General features: G+C 40.1%; 1 protein-coding gene across 2 annotated transcripts in view; it reads right to left on the bottom strand.

Moving 5' to 3' along the window:
• The window catches only part of STK24 (serine/threonine kinase 24), a 147634-nt gene that overhangs the window by 62084 nt on the left and 66602 nt on the right, over nucleotides 1–18948 (bottom strand). Inside the window, exons 1-2 of one of the 2 annotated variants that reach the window (XM_058276489.2) lie at nucleotides 15859–15954; nucleotides 4768–4905 (exon numbers count right to left, since the gene is read on the bottom strand). In XM_058276489.2, coding sequence (XP_058132472.1) covers nucleotides 4768–4824 — 57 coding nt within the window. In that variant the 5' untranslated portion in view covers nucleotides 4825–4905; nucleotides 15859–15954. Of the gene's footprint in view, nucleotides 1–4767; nucleotides 4906–15858; nucleotides 16090–18948 lie in introns of those variants that run through there. The other variant, XM_058276488.2, reaches the window with a different exon arrangement.

The raw sequence follows: 18948 nt of genomic DNA, 5'->3' as shown, positions 1-18948 counted from the left end.
AGAGCTGACTCAGCAAGATGATGGGACAAAAAGACACAGATTCTTGGTGCCACCAAGAATGCAACACGAACACACAGTGAACACGAACACACAGTGAATGGATACAGAGAGCATACAACTGGGGGTGGGGGTGAGGGGGAATAAAAAAAAAGCAAAACATGGCTCTGACGCTCCTAATGTGGTGCTTTCAATTTTACTCCCCACCATCCCACAACCCCTTTGGGCTATATATTAAAAATGTATTCAACGTTTTAAAAGGGTAAAATGTCAATAAATGAAAAGTGCATTATACCCAAGGAAATATTAGAAATATCTTTTAGATTGGATTTCAAGAAAAATCGAGACAAAAGAGACTTGAGGTTATATAACACAGTTTAACAAGAGCACCCTCAAATCCAGCACTAATTTCTATTCATTAACATTTTAATCTAATGTGGGTGTCACCTACGGGGATTTTTTTTTTTTGGGCTACCATTATTCTGTGTTTCCTAAGGAACAGAACAAACTTCCCCTCAAATCCCACAGTATCACTCAGAAAAACAATCTGGTGAAAAATAAAACTATTTAAAACAACACACTACATCAGTAATAGCCATTTTTATTTAATGCTTAATGGTCCTTTGTCATTTCAGCTAGTTTAAAAACACAAAAATTGTAAGAAATAACAGTATAAGAGCAGGAGACCTGCAAAAAGTTATTGCTTAGTGCTAACTTAAATTCAAATCGGGAGATACCAAGTTAACAATCATGCTTTGATGTAACCTAAGGCCCCATTTGCCAAGTGGGCCTCAAAAGAGGGAGCCTCCACGCACTTCATACTTTGTATATAATTGAATTTTGCCATTAAAAAGAGAAAGAAAAAAGGGGAGTAGGGGGTCCTTATTAAACCCCCTCCTCAGAGAGTCTCAAAACCTCTGCAGATAGCATACAAAAAATCTGCTGAACCCAGCACGTTCCCATTTATTCATCAGGTGGCACCTATTAATACCATCAAGAACAGGACTCCTTCAGAAGTACGGCCTGAGCTCAAACCGTCCTACTGAACACTATCAGCTGGCTGGTGCCCACTAGTCTGAAACCCTTTATGCAGCCCCTCCCCCAACTCTACCCCGTCTCTTTCCCTCCCCAACTTCCAGCCCCAATATATGAGCCCAATTATTTGCCTCTGGATAACGATTAGATTCAGCATGCAGACCAATGTTTGGAAGGTCCAACTTAATGAAATACAGAGCAAGGGATATTAATGGCAAATTTCATAGTAGAGAGTTAAAAGAACTGTGCACATTTTTAAAATTACACATCTAGACAAAGTTACACACCTCAATGCCAAGTGCTCAAAACTTTTCTTATCACATATAAGTATGCATAGCTATCAGACCAGCCAATACACTGTCTTTCTAGAACCAATTCAGTCATTCAAGTTGCTGCTTAAACTTTTAAGTGAAAATGAGAAAAAAGAAAATGAAACCACAACAGAGGGTTCCAACAATATTTATATCACATTGTTCACACTTACGTGTGGTTTGAAACTCCTGAATCTCTAATTAACCAAAGTGACTAAAAAACAGATGAGTTTTCAGGAACCAAAGTAGAGTCCGCTTGCAAAGCCTCAGTTTAGAATCCATGAGATGGTGTGCCAGGAGCAGAGCAACCACGAATGGAAAGCAACACACAACCTGCACGCTCCCTCATGTTCCCTACAAACCTTGGTTTCTAAAAGGTCTTGCAATGAATGATCGCATCTCCTCTTCCTCAGTCGGCAAGGGATGGAAGGGAGGGGGACCAGTACTGGGAAGAGCCAAGAGAGGAAGGTAGGGAGAGAAGTGGGGGCTGCAAAGCAACTGCAACCCACTCCGTCAAACATTCAGGAGATGGATTTTTCAAGTGAAATTTTGTTGAGGAGCAGATAGCCACACTATCTGCAGTGACTGGGTACATGCATAGAACTACTCTAACACTGAACAACATTCATCATGTACAATCCCTGTGGTATGAGAAACAGAATAAGCAGTTCACCCAAATGACCACTCACTGCGACGGCCCCAAGGTTCTGGTTGGCTTTCCCTTGTCATTCTTTTAGTTCAGTGTCTTTATCAAAAGTTTCCTTGATCTCCCCTCTTAAGTCTCCCCCAACTCCTTGCCCTCTGTCCCTGGTACTGTGGCCCAGGCTTCTGCCAGTCCCCTAAGCTACTCTAAAGGGTCTTTTCTTGGAGCTGGTGCCCCTGCTCTCCCAGGGGCCTGGTTGGAGAAACCCCAAGAAACACTGATCCAAGAAACTATGGCCTCCATCTCACTCTGTCCTAACCTCCCCCTCCTGCTCCTGTCCTGGATAGCTATCCTCTCCTGTGCTCCTCAAACACATCTCTGTCTTCTGACCATCATTAACACTTACTCAGGACTGAAACTGCCTACTTATTTGTCTCTTTCTCTCACTAGACCAAAGAAGTTCTGAGTGCAGGGCCCGTGCCTGTTGTGCTCAAGTCTGCATTACCTGCCAGAGGCAGAGCAGCAGGTGTTTATAAATACATGAACCAATGAGTGATGGCAGCAAGAGAAAGCGATGACACCTGAGGCAGGTCCTGGAGCCCTGGCAAGTCAGTTTCAGATCAAGGAAGATTAAAGCTAGTGCATAACAAACCTCCAGACCCAAACACAAAAAATATTTCACAGTCAAAGGAGGTTACTGAAGGAAAGGCTGGCTGGCACTGGAAAACCCAAATATTTTCTTCATATACTTGAAATTTAATTAACAATTTATAAAAAAACAAATACCTGAGAGGGTTACCTGTGAGGAAGGAAATTTCAAATCCCAGGTAATTAAGGCATTTCAACATAATAGATATTGAACATACTAGAAATATTTTCCATGTATTTCTTTTTCAGTATGGTGTAACTAGGAATGAGTTAAACATGCCTTAGGAGCTCCAGTCCTGATCCCAACTGCCAAATAAATACAGTTTTCAACAAAAGGTCCTCGTTCATCAAAGCAGTGTTTTTTAAAAACAGGTTAAAGATGGACACAACTCCGCACGCTTGCAGTACGTCAGTAACGAGGGTGAAGGGACACAGTTAATGTCTGTTCAGTGAAGAAGGAAGACAGTAAGAGGCTAAGGCGCTGCTCTTGTTGACAGCAACTCCAGTGGACTAATGTTCATTTCCAGAAAATGAAATGTAGGCAGAAACTTGATTAAAACCAGCAAAAGTTATACTAAACTTGGTACATTATTAAACAAGTGCCCAGAATGAACTTCATTTAATAAGCTTGATTTCATAACCTATCACATGAAAGTTCACTGTATTGCTACCTTTTATTAAAGCGGTTGCTGCTTTGTTCATACAGTCCATCAAAGAAAGAGCAAGGGATTACAGGTGGCTTAATGTTCTTCTTAGAAAGTAGGTAAAATATGGGGGCATGAAAAGTAAAAGAACAAGGAAGGGGGAAGAGACAATCTTCCTGATAGATGCATGGTACAACACTAGTCTGGGCCTGACAGAGCACCAAATTTAAGTGTGACTATGCGCTTAAAAAGGATATCTTCGAAAGAGTCACAAAGATCATTTTAAAGGGTTAGAAAAACAAAGAAGGTAACACTGAAGGTTTTCTTTCCCTTTTTAAAAAAGCATACACATTGTCATACAGGAAATCTTCACAGTAGGGTGCACGACTTTTCCTCACTTTTCCTCACTAAACTGCAATGAATCCCACCGACCAGAGCCAAGAGCCAGCCAAAACTGTAGCCACTATGAACAGCGTTATCTTACAGTCTAAAGAGCACACACCCTTGAAAAACCCACTGTGACTTAATAAACCTACAATTACAGCACATTTATTCTCCCGGTCATTTGTCAAAAGGGGGAACATGAAATCTATTAAGAAAGTCTAAAAGATTGTACTTGGGTTAAAATCAATTTCTCTTGGCAGGATACTTAAGACTTCTAAAGATTTTTTTAAAAGTTCATACCTAGCATATTTCCCCAAAGATTTAAGTTCAAATTTCTCCTCTTTCAACCCTGCAATTTAAGGTCTTAAAGACAAACAACAACAGCAACAACAAATACAAAAAGTCACTAGGAAACACTAATGATTAATTCTGAGTCTTATTCCTTTAAGAATTAAGAGCAGGAGAAAGCAGAATCTCCTGTCAACAACAATCAAGCTCTTCTAAGGTTATAGTCCATTTTCTAGTCTACAGCTTTGCCAGGGATCACATACTGTTCTAGGGAAATAGCAGATTTCTGGTCCACTTGCCTTCCCTAGACCAAGATTTGTAGCAATGCGTTCTAGAAAGCAGAGCCTGCATAGGCCAGCACCAAACCCAGGCAGAGGTTAGCACTATAGCAATTAACAGGATTATCAGTTACCCTGGCCATGTTTTTCCCTAATACAAACAAGAAGGGAAATGGACTCTTTGCAATTTGTCCCCAAATGGCAACAACAGCTCAAAGTACCCAGAATTAACCCCAACCTGCTGTGGAGTACAGGCACAAAGCCAGAAAGAATTATCCATGAGTTCAAGACCACTATGTCATGGGAATTCCTATCCTCAGGTTAAGAAAGCTGCCATAGTTTACTTTCACTCAACTCACATTCTGAGCTCAGGAATAAGGGCTGTTACCGTAGGTTGCAGGACCCTGGCCTTGGCTGGGATCAAGAGAGCAGCTTCAAGTTCTCCTGACCAAGCCTGCGTGCGGTATGGATAGAGGCAGGCTCAGGACCCATGAGGAAGGCAGCACGTCTGTCTGGGCAGCACTGACAGAGGAGCTTACCTCCTTGGAAGTCTGTCGATGCCAGAGTCGTGTGCCCACTGTCCAATGGGCTGCCATCCCTTTGAGGAGAGGGAGACAATGATGGGACCAAAGGATCTTCTAAAGGCAAGTTCTTACTGCAAGCTGGCCCAAAGGTCCCTGCAATCAAAGAAATCATTGTGGTTTTGCATTTGGCATAATTATGCCCCCTTTCTTCTAAGGACAAGTCTATAAGCTTCTGAATGGATGTGAATTTTCGAAAAGAAAAGCATCCAGGAGCAAAGATCCACTTGGTTGAAAGCAAAGGAGAGCAAGGCAGGAAGTCTTCATTGCCACACCCCAGTGTAGGATATGAACCTAAGTTATTTCACTTCTCAAAGAAGAGCCGTAAATCCATCGGTACTTTTAAAGAACCAATCTTTTATACCAAACACTTCAGCACAAGCCAAACTCCACCCCATCACACTTCTTTAAATGTGATCCATAATGACTTCAAAATTTATATACTACTCTGTATCAGTCTTGGTTGTAAACAAGAGAAAAGCTTATATACAAAAGCAAAATGTAGGCAATTAGCTACTCTACGTACTGGTCAACCCTGCCACTGACCTATCACCACTGATTCCATTTATAATGACAGGGAAAAGTCGTCAGGTCCAATTGAAGCTTATAATCAGAAAGCCAATCTCATACAAAGTCAACCAAAAGTAATGAAATTGAGTAAACTAAGTTGAGTACTTCACCTACTTAACAGGTTATATTAGTTATTTTTAGCAATTCATTCTGCAGTAAACTATTATCACCCAATGCCAAAATGTCAATACTTCTTAAATAGTTGCACAGCTAGCAAAACTATCTGTATATGTTCCATTTTATATCATCTTGCCATTTCCTTTTTTAAAAGTTCTCTTTTTCTTCAGACAAAGAAATATTTCAAGATACATGATCCTTGCCACTGCAATAAGGTGAGTACCGAAATCATAATACTCTATCTTTACAGTTACCTCTGCACTAAGCATACAATGAAAGGAAGAAAATAACAAAGTTGTAACTAGTTTTGTAACAGAATATTTCTGTGTTTTAAATATTTCTTTCAAACAAATTCTAGATACACAAAGAGGAAGAAAGAAAAAAGTGATCTACAAATTAATGTATTCTTTTAAAGATGAACCATGACAACATTGACAAAAGGACTCTTAAATATACCAAGAAAACGTTTAGCTTTTCAAAGAAAAGATCTCCCCTCTTGAAGTGACCAGGAAGGGCCTTAACTGTCAATCAAAAGAGCAGTGTTATTACAAATGTAGTAAGAGTGAAGAGGAAATAAACATAAGTCGTCAGGAAGGATATAGCTCTGCAGAAAGCGAGTTTCCTAATAAGTAACTGGAATGCCTTTAAGAGAAGGAAAGCAGAGATAGATGTTGCCATGGCGGGTGGCATGCCGGGAAGGCAACCATACAAACCATCCACAGGCGAGAACAAGGCTGCATGACAAGGTTCCAGGACACAGGAGACTGGGCACCAGCAACAGAGAGGGAGCAAGAAGGACAAGGAGATACTATGCGGGGCTCGGGTGACACCTAGCTATGCCAAGAGACGCAGCCCCTCATTATTGTTGGGGCATGCAATTTCCCAGCCAGGCAGGAGATGCTCTTTTAGATGTCAGCTAGGCTTCTGGAGATATATCACTGTGAGCCACGGCTACTGGAACAAACTGAAATTCATTCATTCAACACATATTAGCAAAGTAAACATAATCTAAGCATTGAAGATTTGCTACACCCACATGCTAGGCACAAATTTCTCTTGTTGAACTACCCCAAGAAATAAGGTATTCAAATTAAATACTAGGACAATGTGATCTTTCGAAGATTATACCTAATATCCTCAGATTCAAGGTAAGTGTGAAATGGCCAGCCTACAGATCCACTTACTATAATGCTAACTTGCTCAAGTGTCCAGTGGGCTCTCGGTAGCCAAATGCAAAGGGACTACTGACGTGTGAGCAGATACCAGATTCCTCAAGACAGTGCTGAGAAAGAGAAGATACTTAATAAATGGTGAGCCATCAGGGTTGAGAACCACTGGAAGAACACCTTGTGACAGGCACCTGCCCTTCTTCCTTACCCTGATTTGTGATTCAGAAGAAGCTAACCCTATTCTCAGCTCCAAGACTAAATCCTGTTAGGTGGAAGCAATTAAGTGGGCTTATTCCCCCAGCCAAGAGCTGGATGAGGCAACAGCATGTGATGTGACTTACTGCTGGCTAGTGAAACACTGAGGAGGTGTGGGTCTGGGAGGTTTCTGAGAAAGGTTTCCTGCGCATTAAAAACTAAAACAAAAACAAAGTCCTTTATCTGCCCAGTAGCAAAGCCAAGACCCTGAGAAATGCAAAATGGAAAGAAAGAAGGAAACTGGACCCTCAACAACACTGGTGACTACCGACTGTGCAATACCCACCTCTCTTTTGGAATTCCTGCCACGTCAGGGAATACACATTCTTACTGCTTACCGCTTCTGAGTTGCTTTCCCTAACACTGAAAGCATTAAGTGATAGCTACTTTCTGTCTGTCGATCTCTGCTGATGCCCTTCCTCTCAAGGTGATCCTACAGATCAGCAGCTTTCAACCTTGACTGCACATTAGAATCACCCAGGGGGCTTTTAGAAGTCCCAAGATCTAGGACCCAACTAAATCAAGATCTGGGTGGAACCCAAGCATCAGTTTTTAAGCTCCCCTGGTGATTCCAACATACAACTAAGGCTGAGGTCCCCTTCACAGTACTGGCTCACACCCTTCAGGTAATCAAATTATCTACCTAATGGAAGAGAGAGGGTGCCTAAATAAGCAATGGAAAGGCACTTGCTATGGACTGAATTGTGTCCCCCGTAAAAGGTGTTTTCAAGTTCTAACCCCCAGTCCCATGAATGTGACTCCATTTGGAAACAGGACCTTTGAAGATATTACCAGTTACGATGAGGCCAAACCGGATTACAGTGTGTTCCAATCCAGTATGACTGGTGTACTTACGAGAAGAGGAAATATGAACATAGAGAAAAGAAGATCATGTGACAGGGGCAGAGATTAAGTAACACCCAAAGTCAAAAAGTACCATGGATTGCCAGCAAGCCACCACCAGAACCCTACAGACTTGGGAGGAAGCACTGCCTTGCCCATACCTTGACTCACTTCTAGTCTCCACAACTGAGAGACAATGAATTTAAGCCACCCAGTGTGTGGTACTGTTAACAGCATGCCTTCCTCAAGAATTAGTGGTTTAGCTCGTGTAAAATGAGCTAAACTACAGAAAAAACAACTGAAATATCCTCTATAGAAGAGAAAACAGCCCATTAGAGAAGGGCAATTAAGGAGAATGGGGAAGAAATGTTTGGCAGACCAGGGGTTTGGTGTAAGGAAGTAAACAGTAGATCTCAAGGAACCTCCTTTGGCCCTAAGTCATAGCGCCACTACCAATCCTCTGTGATATTAGGGAAAAAATAAGTCACTCAACCTCTCCATGCCATGCTTTTCTAATTACTCTGACTGTGCATAAGAAATATATTTTAAATGGCCAGCTAAACCAAATCAGGGACTGAAAACTTTAGGGTATCCAATCTCTTTAGTTTGCAGATGAGGTAACCACATTGCTGGTTTAATTTACAGCTAGAACCAGACCTCCAGAGACAGGTCTCCAAAGCTCTAGATCTAAGGTCAGGGTAACTAGAAAAGACAGTAGACGTTAACAGATAAAAGGCAAAAAAATTTCCCGCTTTTCTAACTAGGTCTCATTTCTAGTTCCTTTATATTTTCCAAAACCAAATTTGCTAAAACCTCTTCCCCAATACCAAAATCTCTACTCCAAGTCAAGCTGGAGTTGCATCATCCCACAAATCTACCTGGCCCAAAATGTAAAGGGAAAAGATTGAAGAGGAACCAGTATTTGAAAAATATTTAGTATTATAATACATTTTTAAAAATTAAGAACAGAGTGGTCACCACACTGCAGTCCAAGCCACCCAGAATCCTACCTTCCTCCCCACAGCTTCTCTGCCACTCTCCCAAGCAAAAGGAGAAAAACAATTCCACGATGCATACATAAAACCAAAGGTCACCCAACGCCTCTTTCAGACACCCTCTGAACTACCCTGACAGAGCCAAATGCACAAGTAATTATCCACAAGTAATTTCTTCTTGCCAGCTCCAAATTATCAAGCTTTCAACAAACTGGAAATACCTTCTCAAATTTAATACAAAGGCTAGTCTCAACGTGTTTTCAGTTTAGTCACTGTGAACAAGGTCAGTCCTCCATACCAGTAATGCCAGAGAGGGTTTTGGAGCCCAATGCAGAAGAACTGCCAACACAGGATGTGAGATGTGAATAAGTGACTCAATAATCAGCTCAATGATCAACTAAAAGTCTCTGCCACAGCATCCTTCCTAACCCATAACAGAAAGGAAATACTAGGGAGGGGGTCTGTGACTGGGAGCCTTTGCAATGGCCTATCGCAATGGCCTATCAAGACAAGGTCTATTCTTTTGTTACATATGTAGACACTGTGCAAAACTGTAGAACAATTAGCAAGCTGCCTTAGAAGACAGTCTTAAAGTTTATAGGTAATAAAGCAGATTCTGGTCTAACAGATACTCTAGTTCTCAGTAACATTAATGAGAAAACACTTCCCTCATTCTATGGAGCCAATGTGCTTTCTTAGAAGTCTGAATGGGCAAACCTAATCTGGCCAACTGCCATTTCTTTTCACCAAAATTAAAATATATATTAAAATAGTATCCTAATTTCTCTTTCTCAATGATGGGACTAAAGCAAAGTAGACTCTTTGTCTTTGAGTGGAAAAGAAGCGAATGAGAAAAAAACTGTATGCTTTGATAATTTTTGAGGCATAGAAGAGCTTATATATGCCAGGCATATACCTGAACTAAAATGCTTTCAGAAACTAAATAATATCTAAATTTCTAAATAGGTATGATGGTAGATGTCAATACAAGAGCATAATTTATCATGGAGTAGCTGGTGGGGTAGGGGGTAGGTCTGAATGAAAAAATCTAGACATGAGCCTTAAGACATGTTAATTATCATTTAGCTAGCCTTCTCTTTTGAAAAATAAGAATATCATGAAGTTATAATACAATGCAGACAAGGAAGAGGAATCAGTTTTAGGATTTTTTTCCCCTGGCAGTAAGGAAAGTAGGCATATGATTATATTCCATCATCCACACCAGGATGCACATGAAAGTGAAGGGAGCTGGGACAAGAAACATAAACCAAGACAGGGGACAGGCAGTAACCTAGGTAGCAGCCTCACTCACAGAGATGGCAGGGACATATAAACACTTGTTTACTTATTTTCCTAAGAGTGAAACGACTGAGTTTTCTCTTACTCAGAAACTACTTATTTTCCCTTTGGGGAAAGGAAGGGGGGGAAATGACAAATAAGAAATCCAAAGAACCAAAGAATATAACTTTGAAAAACTCCCCTAAATCTGTAGCGTATACAATACAATCAACCTATCACCAGAATAATTTGTACTTTCATAAAGCACCTACCTTTTAAACACTCATCAAGGTACTTTCCCATGTTAGTTTTCTGGTGAATCCGATGGATAGAGCTACACTAAAGAGTTCCAAGAACAGAAGTAACTTATTCTTTTTTTTTTCTTTTAATTTATTTCTCTCCCCTTCCCTCCCCCAGCCCCAGTTGTCTGTTCTCTGTGTCTATTTGCTGCGTGTTCTTTGTCCGCTTCTGCTGTTGTCAGCGGCATGGAAATCCGTGTTTCTTTTTGCTGCGTCATCTTGTTGTGTCAGCATTTTGTGTGTGCGGCGCCATTCCTGGGCAGGCTGCACTTTCTTTTCAGGCTGGGCGGCTCTCCTTACGGGGGGCACTCCTTGCGCATGGGGCACCCCTGCGTGGCACAGCACTCCTTGCGAGCATCAGCACTGCACATGGGCCAGCTCCACACAGATCAAGGAGGCCTGGGGTTTGAACCACGGACCTCCCATGTGGTAGACGGACGCCCTATCCACTAAACCAAGTCTGCTTCCCATAACTTATTCTTAAGACAGGGATCTGGATCCATAATTAAACAATTACTCTTTACATAACATGTTTCTACAACAAAAATGACTAGGACAGTAAAGGTTTGACAGACACAGCTTTTTGGTTTTTGTTATTGTTTTTTTGCCTTGTACCTGAATTTGCTTTAAACAGGCTAACACTTTGAGAGTGTATTTCAAAGAAAGTAATAAATCTCATTTTTAGGACTGCTAACAACATGTTTTTAAGACTCATGAACTCTGAGTCACTTAGCACAGATATCTTTTCCCTTATTAAAATAAAAATTTTTAAGTTATACTAAAAACCTACTACATGCCAGGCACTGTACATACATGGTCTTAATCTTTATAGTAATCCTGTAAATTAATGCACTCACTGGCCTTTTACCCTTGAAGAAATGAGTGGCTCAGAGAGCACCCAGACAGGAAAGTGTCTGTACTAGGATCTAAGACCAAAATCCTGACTATAAGACAATCTCAAAGTAGAGATATGGAGATACTGATAGGCTGCTGAAAAAAAACAAACCACAAGATTTATGTTGCTGAAGAATGAGTTGCACTTGTAAATGCAGCCTAAAAAGAAAATAAGGCTTAGAATCCTGTACTGTACCATACTGTCTTCTGTTATGATACTGTCTGTACTGTCTTTAAAATAAAAATCGTCTCTCTCTTCTCCTACACACCACACTCAAATATCCCCCCCCCTCCACACTCTGCCCCACCTCCTCCATGGTTTCATTTTGACCTCACGAATGGTATTTTTGTGGTGGAAAACTCCAGTGGTATAATTGTCAGGACAAGGAAACTTCTGGTTAGTCAAATATGCTGGTGTTTTAACTCCCCCAAAATTAAACACTTTTAAACTACAATAAATGAAGTTCTTTTATGGTATGTGATAATCTTCAAGATCTTTCTAGGCCTCAGATTCATCAATATACACAAATTTTCATTGCTGTACTGTTAAGCTTTTGGGGAGAAAAAAAAGGCTACAAGGCAATTCTGTGATTTGATTCACAGTACGATCAAAATTAACTCCTCCCGATCTCAGTCACAATAACTGTATTTAAACTCATTACCTATTTTTTTAACATCCTTTTCTAGACTAAATGAATGAAACCAAAACATAATTATGAAACCTTCTAATGCTAACCCAGTAATGAAGAAACTAGTTTCTGACAAGCTCCTCTTTGCCCAATCCTGTTCTGTACAAGTCCCTGAAAAGAGCATGAGCTCCTCAGACCCTCTCTCCTATCACCAATTAAACAACTAAGGATATTAGCTCAGAATGCCTACAGGGAGTGCTTTAGAAAGGGAAGGAAAAGCACACAAAGCCCAACTACTTTCAACCTGGTATCAAAAAGCCATTTGTCTTCCAAGGCAATTTAATTTGTATTTTACTTGACACTGAAGACTATACTAATTCGAACTTCATAAAGCTACCCAGATGATGGAATGATATTCTCTGAGTCATCATGGAGGAGCCTCGTCTGAGCCAAGGAATTTCATAATACTGTATTACACAAGAGAGAAGAGGCAGAATCACAGGTCTGGACTCTTGTCTTGACTCATCTGTAAGAGTTTCCACAGTTCAACAAAGCAACCCATTACATTGTGATTGTCTGTTGGGTTTTAGAAGGTACCAGGGATTGAAGCCAGGATCTCATACATGGGAAGCAGACACTCAACCACCGGGCTACACAGCAGGTAGCCCAGTGTTATATGTTATATACCCAGTGTTATATGCCGCTCCATTATATGTTTTTTAGCCAAATATTACAGAATCATCTTTTACATGATTAAAGAAATTGAGGGCAACTGTTCACAATAGAGGCATTACTCCTGGCAGCCTTGCAGCAGTTACATTTCCTAAAGAACAATCTGCCTAATAAAATATATGAAGGACTTCAAATAAAAATATAAAAAAAGCTTCATCCTACCCGAAGGCAGGCAGTAGAGAAAATTTCATAAATTACTCCACTTTCTTTAACAAGTAAGAGGCTGTGGAAAAGACTGGCTAGCTGTGTGTAGCAATTCGGTATTATTTATGAACTCCAAAAATAGATATTGGGTTATGTTTGTAAACTGGTCTGTGGGAGGTTTCACTTTTACTTGATTTAATTATGATTAGGGCTTTGATCGGGCCACGTCAGTAGGACACTGAGTCCCTGCTCCCTTGGTGGGTGGGGACTCACAGAGAAAACAACAACGTACAGGAGTTAGTTGGAGTTTTAATGCTAGAGCCCTGGGAAAATAAACATACAGAAAAACAGATACGTGAGGAAGGAGAGAAGGCTCCATTAGACAGGGCAGAAGCCCCAGGAAGAGAGATGAGCCATTCACCTGAGAGTCTACAGCTGGCCTTGTGGAGAAAGCAAAGCAGCTGAGGCCGGAGAGAAACAAGCCCTGGGAGAGAGACAAGACTTATCCCAACCTACAGCTGAAGTTGGAAGAAGCTGGGACCACCGAGCCTTAGAGGAAAAGGGAAGCTGGACCCTTGCAGAGGCCGGCAGCCATCTTGCTCCAATATGTGGCAAAAGACTTTGGTGAGGGAAGTAATTTACACTTTATGGCCTAGTTAACTGTAAGCTTCTACCCCAAATAAATACCCTTTATAAATGCCAACAGATTCCTGGTACTTTGCATCAGCATCCCTTTGGCTAATACTGTGCATCTAACTCATTTTGTCTTCCCATTAAGCACACAATCAGATGACATTTCCCAGCCTCTCCTGAGCTAGAGGTGCTAAGTATGGGCAGAAATAATGTGTTCTTTGCCTAGTTCTGGGCACAGAGAAACTTCCCACACATGGTCTTCCATTTTTTCCCACGTGCTGATCTGGTGCAGACAAGCACAGCTGTGTGTGGACATTCCAAGAGTCACAAGATGGAAGGTGCCTGGGATCCTGAATCAATGTTTAGAGGAAAATGGTCCACAGTTCAGGGCTACAGTGAGCAAGAAATAAACTTCTATTGCAAATTTGTAAGATTTATTACAGCAGCCTGTATGTTAACTAAAATTCACTGGGCAGCCCTAGGTGAAGGTTAAGATCAACTTGGAACCTATATTCCAGAATTGGTGACTCAGGTAAGAAAGAGACACCCTAAGTAGAATGTCTAAATATGTACAATGAAAGTAAATAAGCACCATGTTTGGCCACAATAAAGGAATTTATTCCATCATGTAGTAAAAATTCTGCTGAGGAGCTAAGATTGAAAAAGATACTTCTGAATCACTGATCCTTAATTTCTATAGTTAAATATTAGCTGGCATAAATGACTAAAAGTTTGTGATGCTCTTCCACATTTCCTTTGCCAAAAGGTATCATAATTCATACAAAACACAACATCAGCGTACCACATGAAAATCCAGCTCTAATTTACTATAAAACTCCTTTTGAAAATTATTTTATAGAGGATTAGTAACACAGTAGAGTCCAAGATGAGGTGCTTTTTCTGTTGTTGTTTTTTAAACTGTTAATAGAATTTAACATCATGAAGACCTTTGCATTCACCTATGGAAGCCACATGTGTTCCCCCACACACTCCTAAGAATGATCAAATACAAGGTGCTTTCCCTTTCTGCTCTGTCAAGATCCAAACTGGATGTATAACTACCGCAGCATTAATCCTGACTGTTAATATACTCCTCCCTCTTTTCTTCAGTCCTGATTTCCTTTGATCTCATTGTTTATGTCTTTTATTTCAAGATATTGTAAGAGACGAGATATGAAATTCAATCCATCAAGTAAACAAACGAACCCTTTCTACGTACCTACTATATGCCAGGGTTTTGTTTTTTGTTTTTTGGTTTTTTTTCATTTAATCTTTATAACAAAATTCCATTTAATCTTTATACCAAAAAGGTATATGATGATGTTGTTGTTTTTCTTCCCCTTTATGAATATGAAAGGTAAAGTTCAGGGAAGTTTAAAAAACTGTTTTTCTCAAGGTATCAAAGTGCACGACAGAGGAGATTCACATCCAGCACATCTGACTCCCAAAGTCACTCTTTCCACTTTGAAATCATGCATCTGGTAACATATCGCCATTCCTTATACACAGCTCAAATGTTTGGTGGGTGGGGAGAAGGATAGGATTACCATTCAGCTTTGATTTCCTTTAAAGATTCATTTTAGTAATTCAATGGTTCTCAATTTCCATCTTCCACTTCTATCTTATGACATTTCTGCAAAATCAAAAACTATTTAATATCCCTTTTTTGACATCAGAGCAGACTAGCTACAACAGAGAATTCAGGGGAAAAATGCAGGAAATGAGGCAGCCAACTTTATTGTTACCTCCTTCATAAAATATTTGTTTATACCTACAAACTTTGATTTCCACAAAAATTATTTCCAAATTTTTCAACCAATTCTTTTAAAGATTTCCAAAGATTTCCATTTTGAAAGACACATTTGTTAAGTGCAGTTAAGTTTGAATAAGCATTTATGTTGAAGTATTTGAAGTACAGGAATGGTCTCAACCTTGCTTGGAGTTATAAACATGATTACTCTACAATGTCTAAATCGGTAGAATAGTTCCATGCAGGAAAAACCATTTCTGATATTATCCTTTCAAGCTTAAATAAATGCATAGAGATCAAGGAAAATTTGTAGTGTTGTAAATCTGTAATTATGTACTTACTCAGCATTCTTAAAAGTGCAGACAAACTAATCAGTATTTATCAGTACTTAGCAGCAGTTTTAAAACAGCATTAAACCACATGACTGAAAATATCAAATGACTAATATTCTTAGGTTATCAGGAGTTACTACTAAACATAAACCATCCTATAATTAGGTGATTAATGGTTGCTATAATGTATTAAACCTATTTTTGATGACCAAGCCCTACTCAAATACTTTGTTTTGAAAAGGAGTTTCAATAAACACTTTTACCAAAAATAGATGTTCATAGGTGACATTTAAGAAGGTTAAAATTATCAAAGCCAGATTCTTTTAATGCAAAGGTCTCTGCATGCACTGCTGGCATCTCAGCTAAGGAATGCATAATGGAAAACAGCATCTATATTTTTAAGCCATACCTTCAGGTAGGATCCATAATATTTGGTTACATATGGACTGTCACACTGACTCAGCACTGTGATTTCTTGTTGAATGTCCTCTATTTCATCTTCAGCTTCTTCCAGATCAATGATTTTTATGGCAACTACTTTCTGAGTCCGATTGTCAATGCCTTTGAATACCTCACCAAATGAGCCCTTCCCAATTTTCTCGAGTTTTGTAAAAAGCTCTTCCGGATCTGCTTTTAGGTTCTGTAAGAGAGAAGGAAAAAAAGAGGAAATGTCAAAACAGTGTTATAACTGTTTTTGTCATTTTACTTATAACATTACAAACCATAATCTCTCAAGGACCAATCTGTTTTCCTTATATAAGGATCAGGCTGGTTGTGACCAGAGTTCTTCACATTCAGGATGTAAGATTTCTAAGTCTTGCCTACATGGGTGCATTAGTAAGTATGCAAACAAGAACAAGTATCTTGCTAGATTATAAAAAATGGAAAAGGCTCCAGGTTTTGTAAAATTAACGTAAAAATCAAAACATTTACTTGAACCTCTTAGAATAGATATATGGATTTATTGGGGGGGAAATCACTCTGAACCTAGCAAAGATCCCACTTTTCTCCCCACCTGACCCCAGTTTCCTAAATTCAATTTGGTATTTACAGAAACATAGGTTAACTGGCTACATACATATAAGAGAAACAAAATTTTTTATACCCTAACTATAGCTGTTTTGTAACAGTCTATATTTCAAAGTCCAATAAATGCATCTTCATTTGTAGCTACTGCCTTCACCTAAACAAAAACATTTTACCCAGGTGCCAGAAGACAATAAGCAGCCTTTCTTTTTTCATGTAAATGTCATGCACTTAAGAAGCTTCCTTATCAACTGATCTCAATAGCTGAAAACACATATGCAGTGTACGTTTCCAAGAGTCTAGCTGTGGGTACTCAGAACACCCATCCTAAGGGTTGGCCTGTAGAGAGGAATGTGGCAACAGATGAGTTCTCACTAGGGGCAGCAAACTGTCATCTTGCCCCAGAGGACATCTGAAAATCGTGTGGGAGGTATTTGTCACAAAAACTGAGGGCAATACTGACATTTAGTGAGAGTCAGGGATACTAATCTATCGCACTAAGGAACTGTTCAGCCCAAAATACCAATTGTACCCCACCAAGAAGCACTAGCCAGAGTCACTGGAACCCCACTGGGCAAGAACGGGCTCTAGGAGCAGCCAACCACACTGAACACATCTTCCCTCAGAAACATCTCACGTGAGGAAGAAAATACCAAGCCAACCGTCACAAGTCTATTGATCTTTCAAAGAAACTGAAACATTATGGAAAAAGAGGAGGGAATAGAAGGAAAAAATGATTGAAAAGTAAAGAAAGAGAACAAAAAGAGGTATGAATAAAAGGAACAGGAAGAAGAGAAATCCACTGACCAGTGAATGCTAGTAGGTCACATAACACAGTGTATAGGATTTCAGCAGTTTAGGGTTTGTGGACTAACCAGACACTAACCACTAACTTGCTTTCCAAGGTGAAATACACTGAGTTCCAAACAGCTGATTTACATGGAACTTTAGAAAAACAGCCCATTTCTATGGCAAAATGGAGGTCTTGAGCTGCAGTACACACACTGTGAAAACATCCCACCTCAAAAATGTGCCAGCAGAGACCCAGGACCACCACTGAACAGCAGAAAAGCCCACAAAACCCAACAACCATATTTTAAAAAATGAACAAAGCAAGGTCTGTGAGCTGGACATGCTATTATATATTCACAATGAGAAGAGTGTCCTGGTTACCAGGAAACAAAGGACACGATGGAGATCACATCACTTACAGCTCTGTGCACGCTGGAAGTGGGCCCTCTGTCAATCATGATTTAACAAACTTCCAAGTCTAAGTACTATACTTCTAACCATGATCTGTTCGGCTCATAAAAAGCTAAACAAACACCCATCGTATTGAAAGGCTACCTACCTTCACTGTCAGATGAAGTATCTGCACTAAATAATCCATGGGATAATTAATAGAGGGGTACTTCCCCCCAGAGCAATTGCTAAACCGTTTTTTCTGTCATGGAGCTATGTTTCAAATTTCTTTTAGCCACCAAAGTACTCAGAAAACTTGAATGTGTAGCCCAGGCTTTAAAAAAAAAAAACGAAGAAAGAAAACGACAGTCCAGGACACCTCTAGGTTTCAGCACTCAACCCCGGATAATTTTTCTAAATGAGGATTTTTCTTGAAGCTACTAGAAACTTCTAAAATATCCTCTTATTAATAGTACTGAGTCAAGGTATTCTTTTCAAACCTGTAAAGTACTCCAGATTAAGTGTCCTTCAAAGTCATTTTTGCAAACAACCCCCCCAAAATCCCAGCGAATCCTGGGTGTCTGTGTCATCCCACTCAGCCTGCACGCACCCTCACCCTCATGTCTAACACAAATGGCTAAGAGTAAAGGATTGGGGAGGAAAGAAAAACACATTTTTAAGTATAAGGAAATGTGGTGGTAAGTAGCTGCTGCCCATTTACACCAACTACAAACTTTTCTGTTTTCATCCCCTTTTCCTTCTCTCCAGGATGAACGTGACCCTCGTCTTCGTCAAGGCCTAAAAGCTGGGCTCTTGAATTCATCCTTCCCTGTTCCAGAGTAACTTCATCAATAATCCCTCTTCACCTTTCCACCTTATCCCTCCCTACTAGCTTTTACCCTTGTCTTATCAATGTGATCCTTCTTCCATTAACTAAGTAAAATGTAAAAATAAAATTTAAAAGGCCCTTTTTCCTTTACTTTCTCTTTCCTTTGAAATTCCTTTTAATTTCCCTGAACATCATCTAGACATGCCAAGACCTGACCCCACTCACTCTTCAACCCGCTGCAGTCTGCTTCCTGCCCTCTCACAGTCCTGGATGGGCTTTTTGCTGTTACCAACGATGCAGTTTCTGCATCTCCCCTGTGGTGCATTTGATACCCATTCCCACTGTAACTTTTGAGCCCTTGGCATCCAGGAACCCAGCTCTCCACTGGCCTTTTTCCAAATTCCCTGGTTCCTTACAAATCGTCACTCACAGACACTACCCCATACCTAAGCCAGACCCTTA

This window comes from Dasypus novemcinctus, chromosome 15 (assembly GCF_030445035.2).
Source record: "Dasypus novemcinctus isolate mDasNov1 chromosome 15, mDasNov1.1.hap2, whole genome shotgun sequence".
NCBI classification, from domain to species: Eukaryota; Metazoa; Chordata; class Mammalia; order Cingulata; family Dasypodidae; genus Dasypus; species Dasypus novemcinctus.
This window is presented reverse-complemented; position numbering and strand designations above follow the sequence as displayed.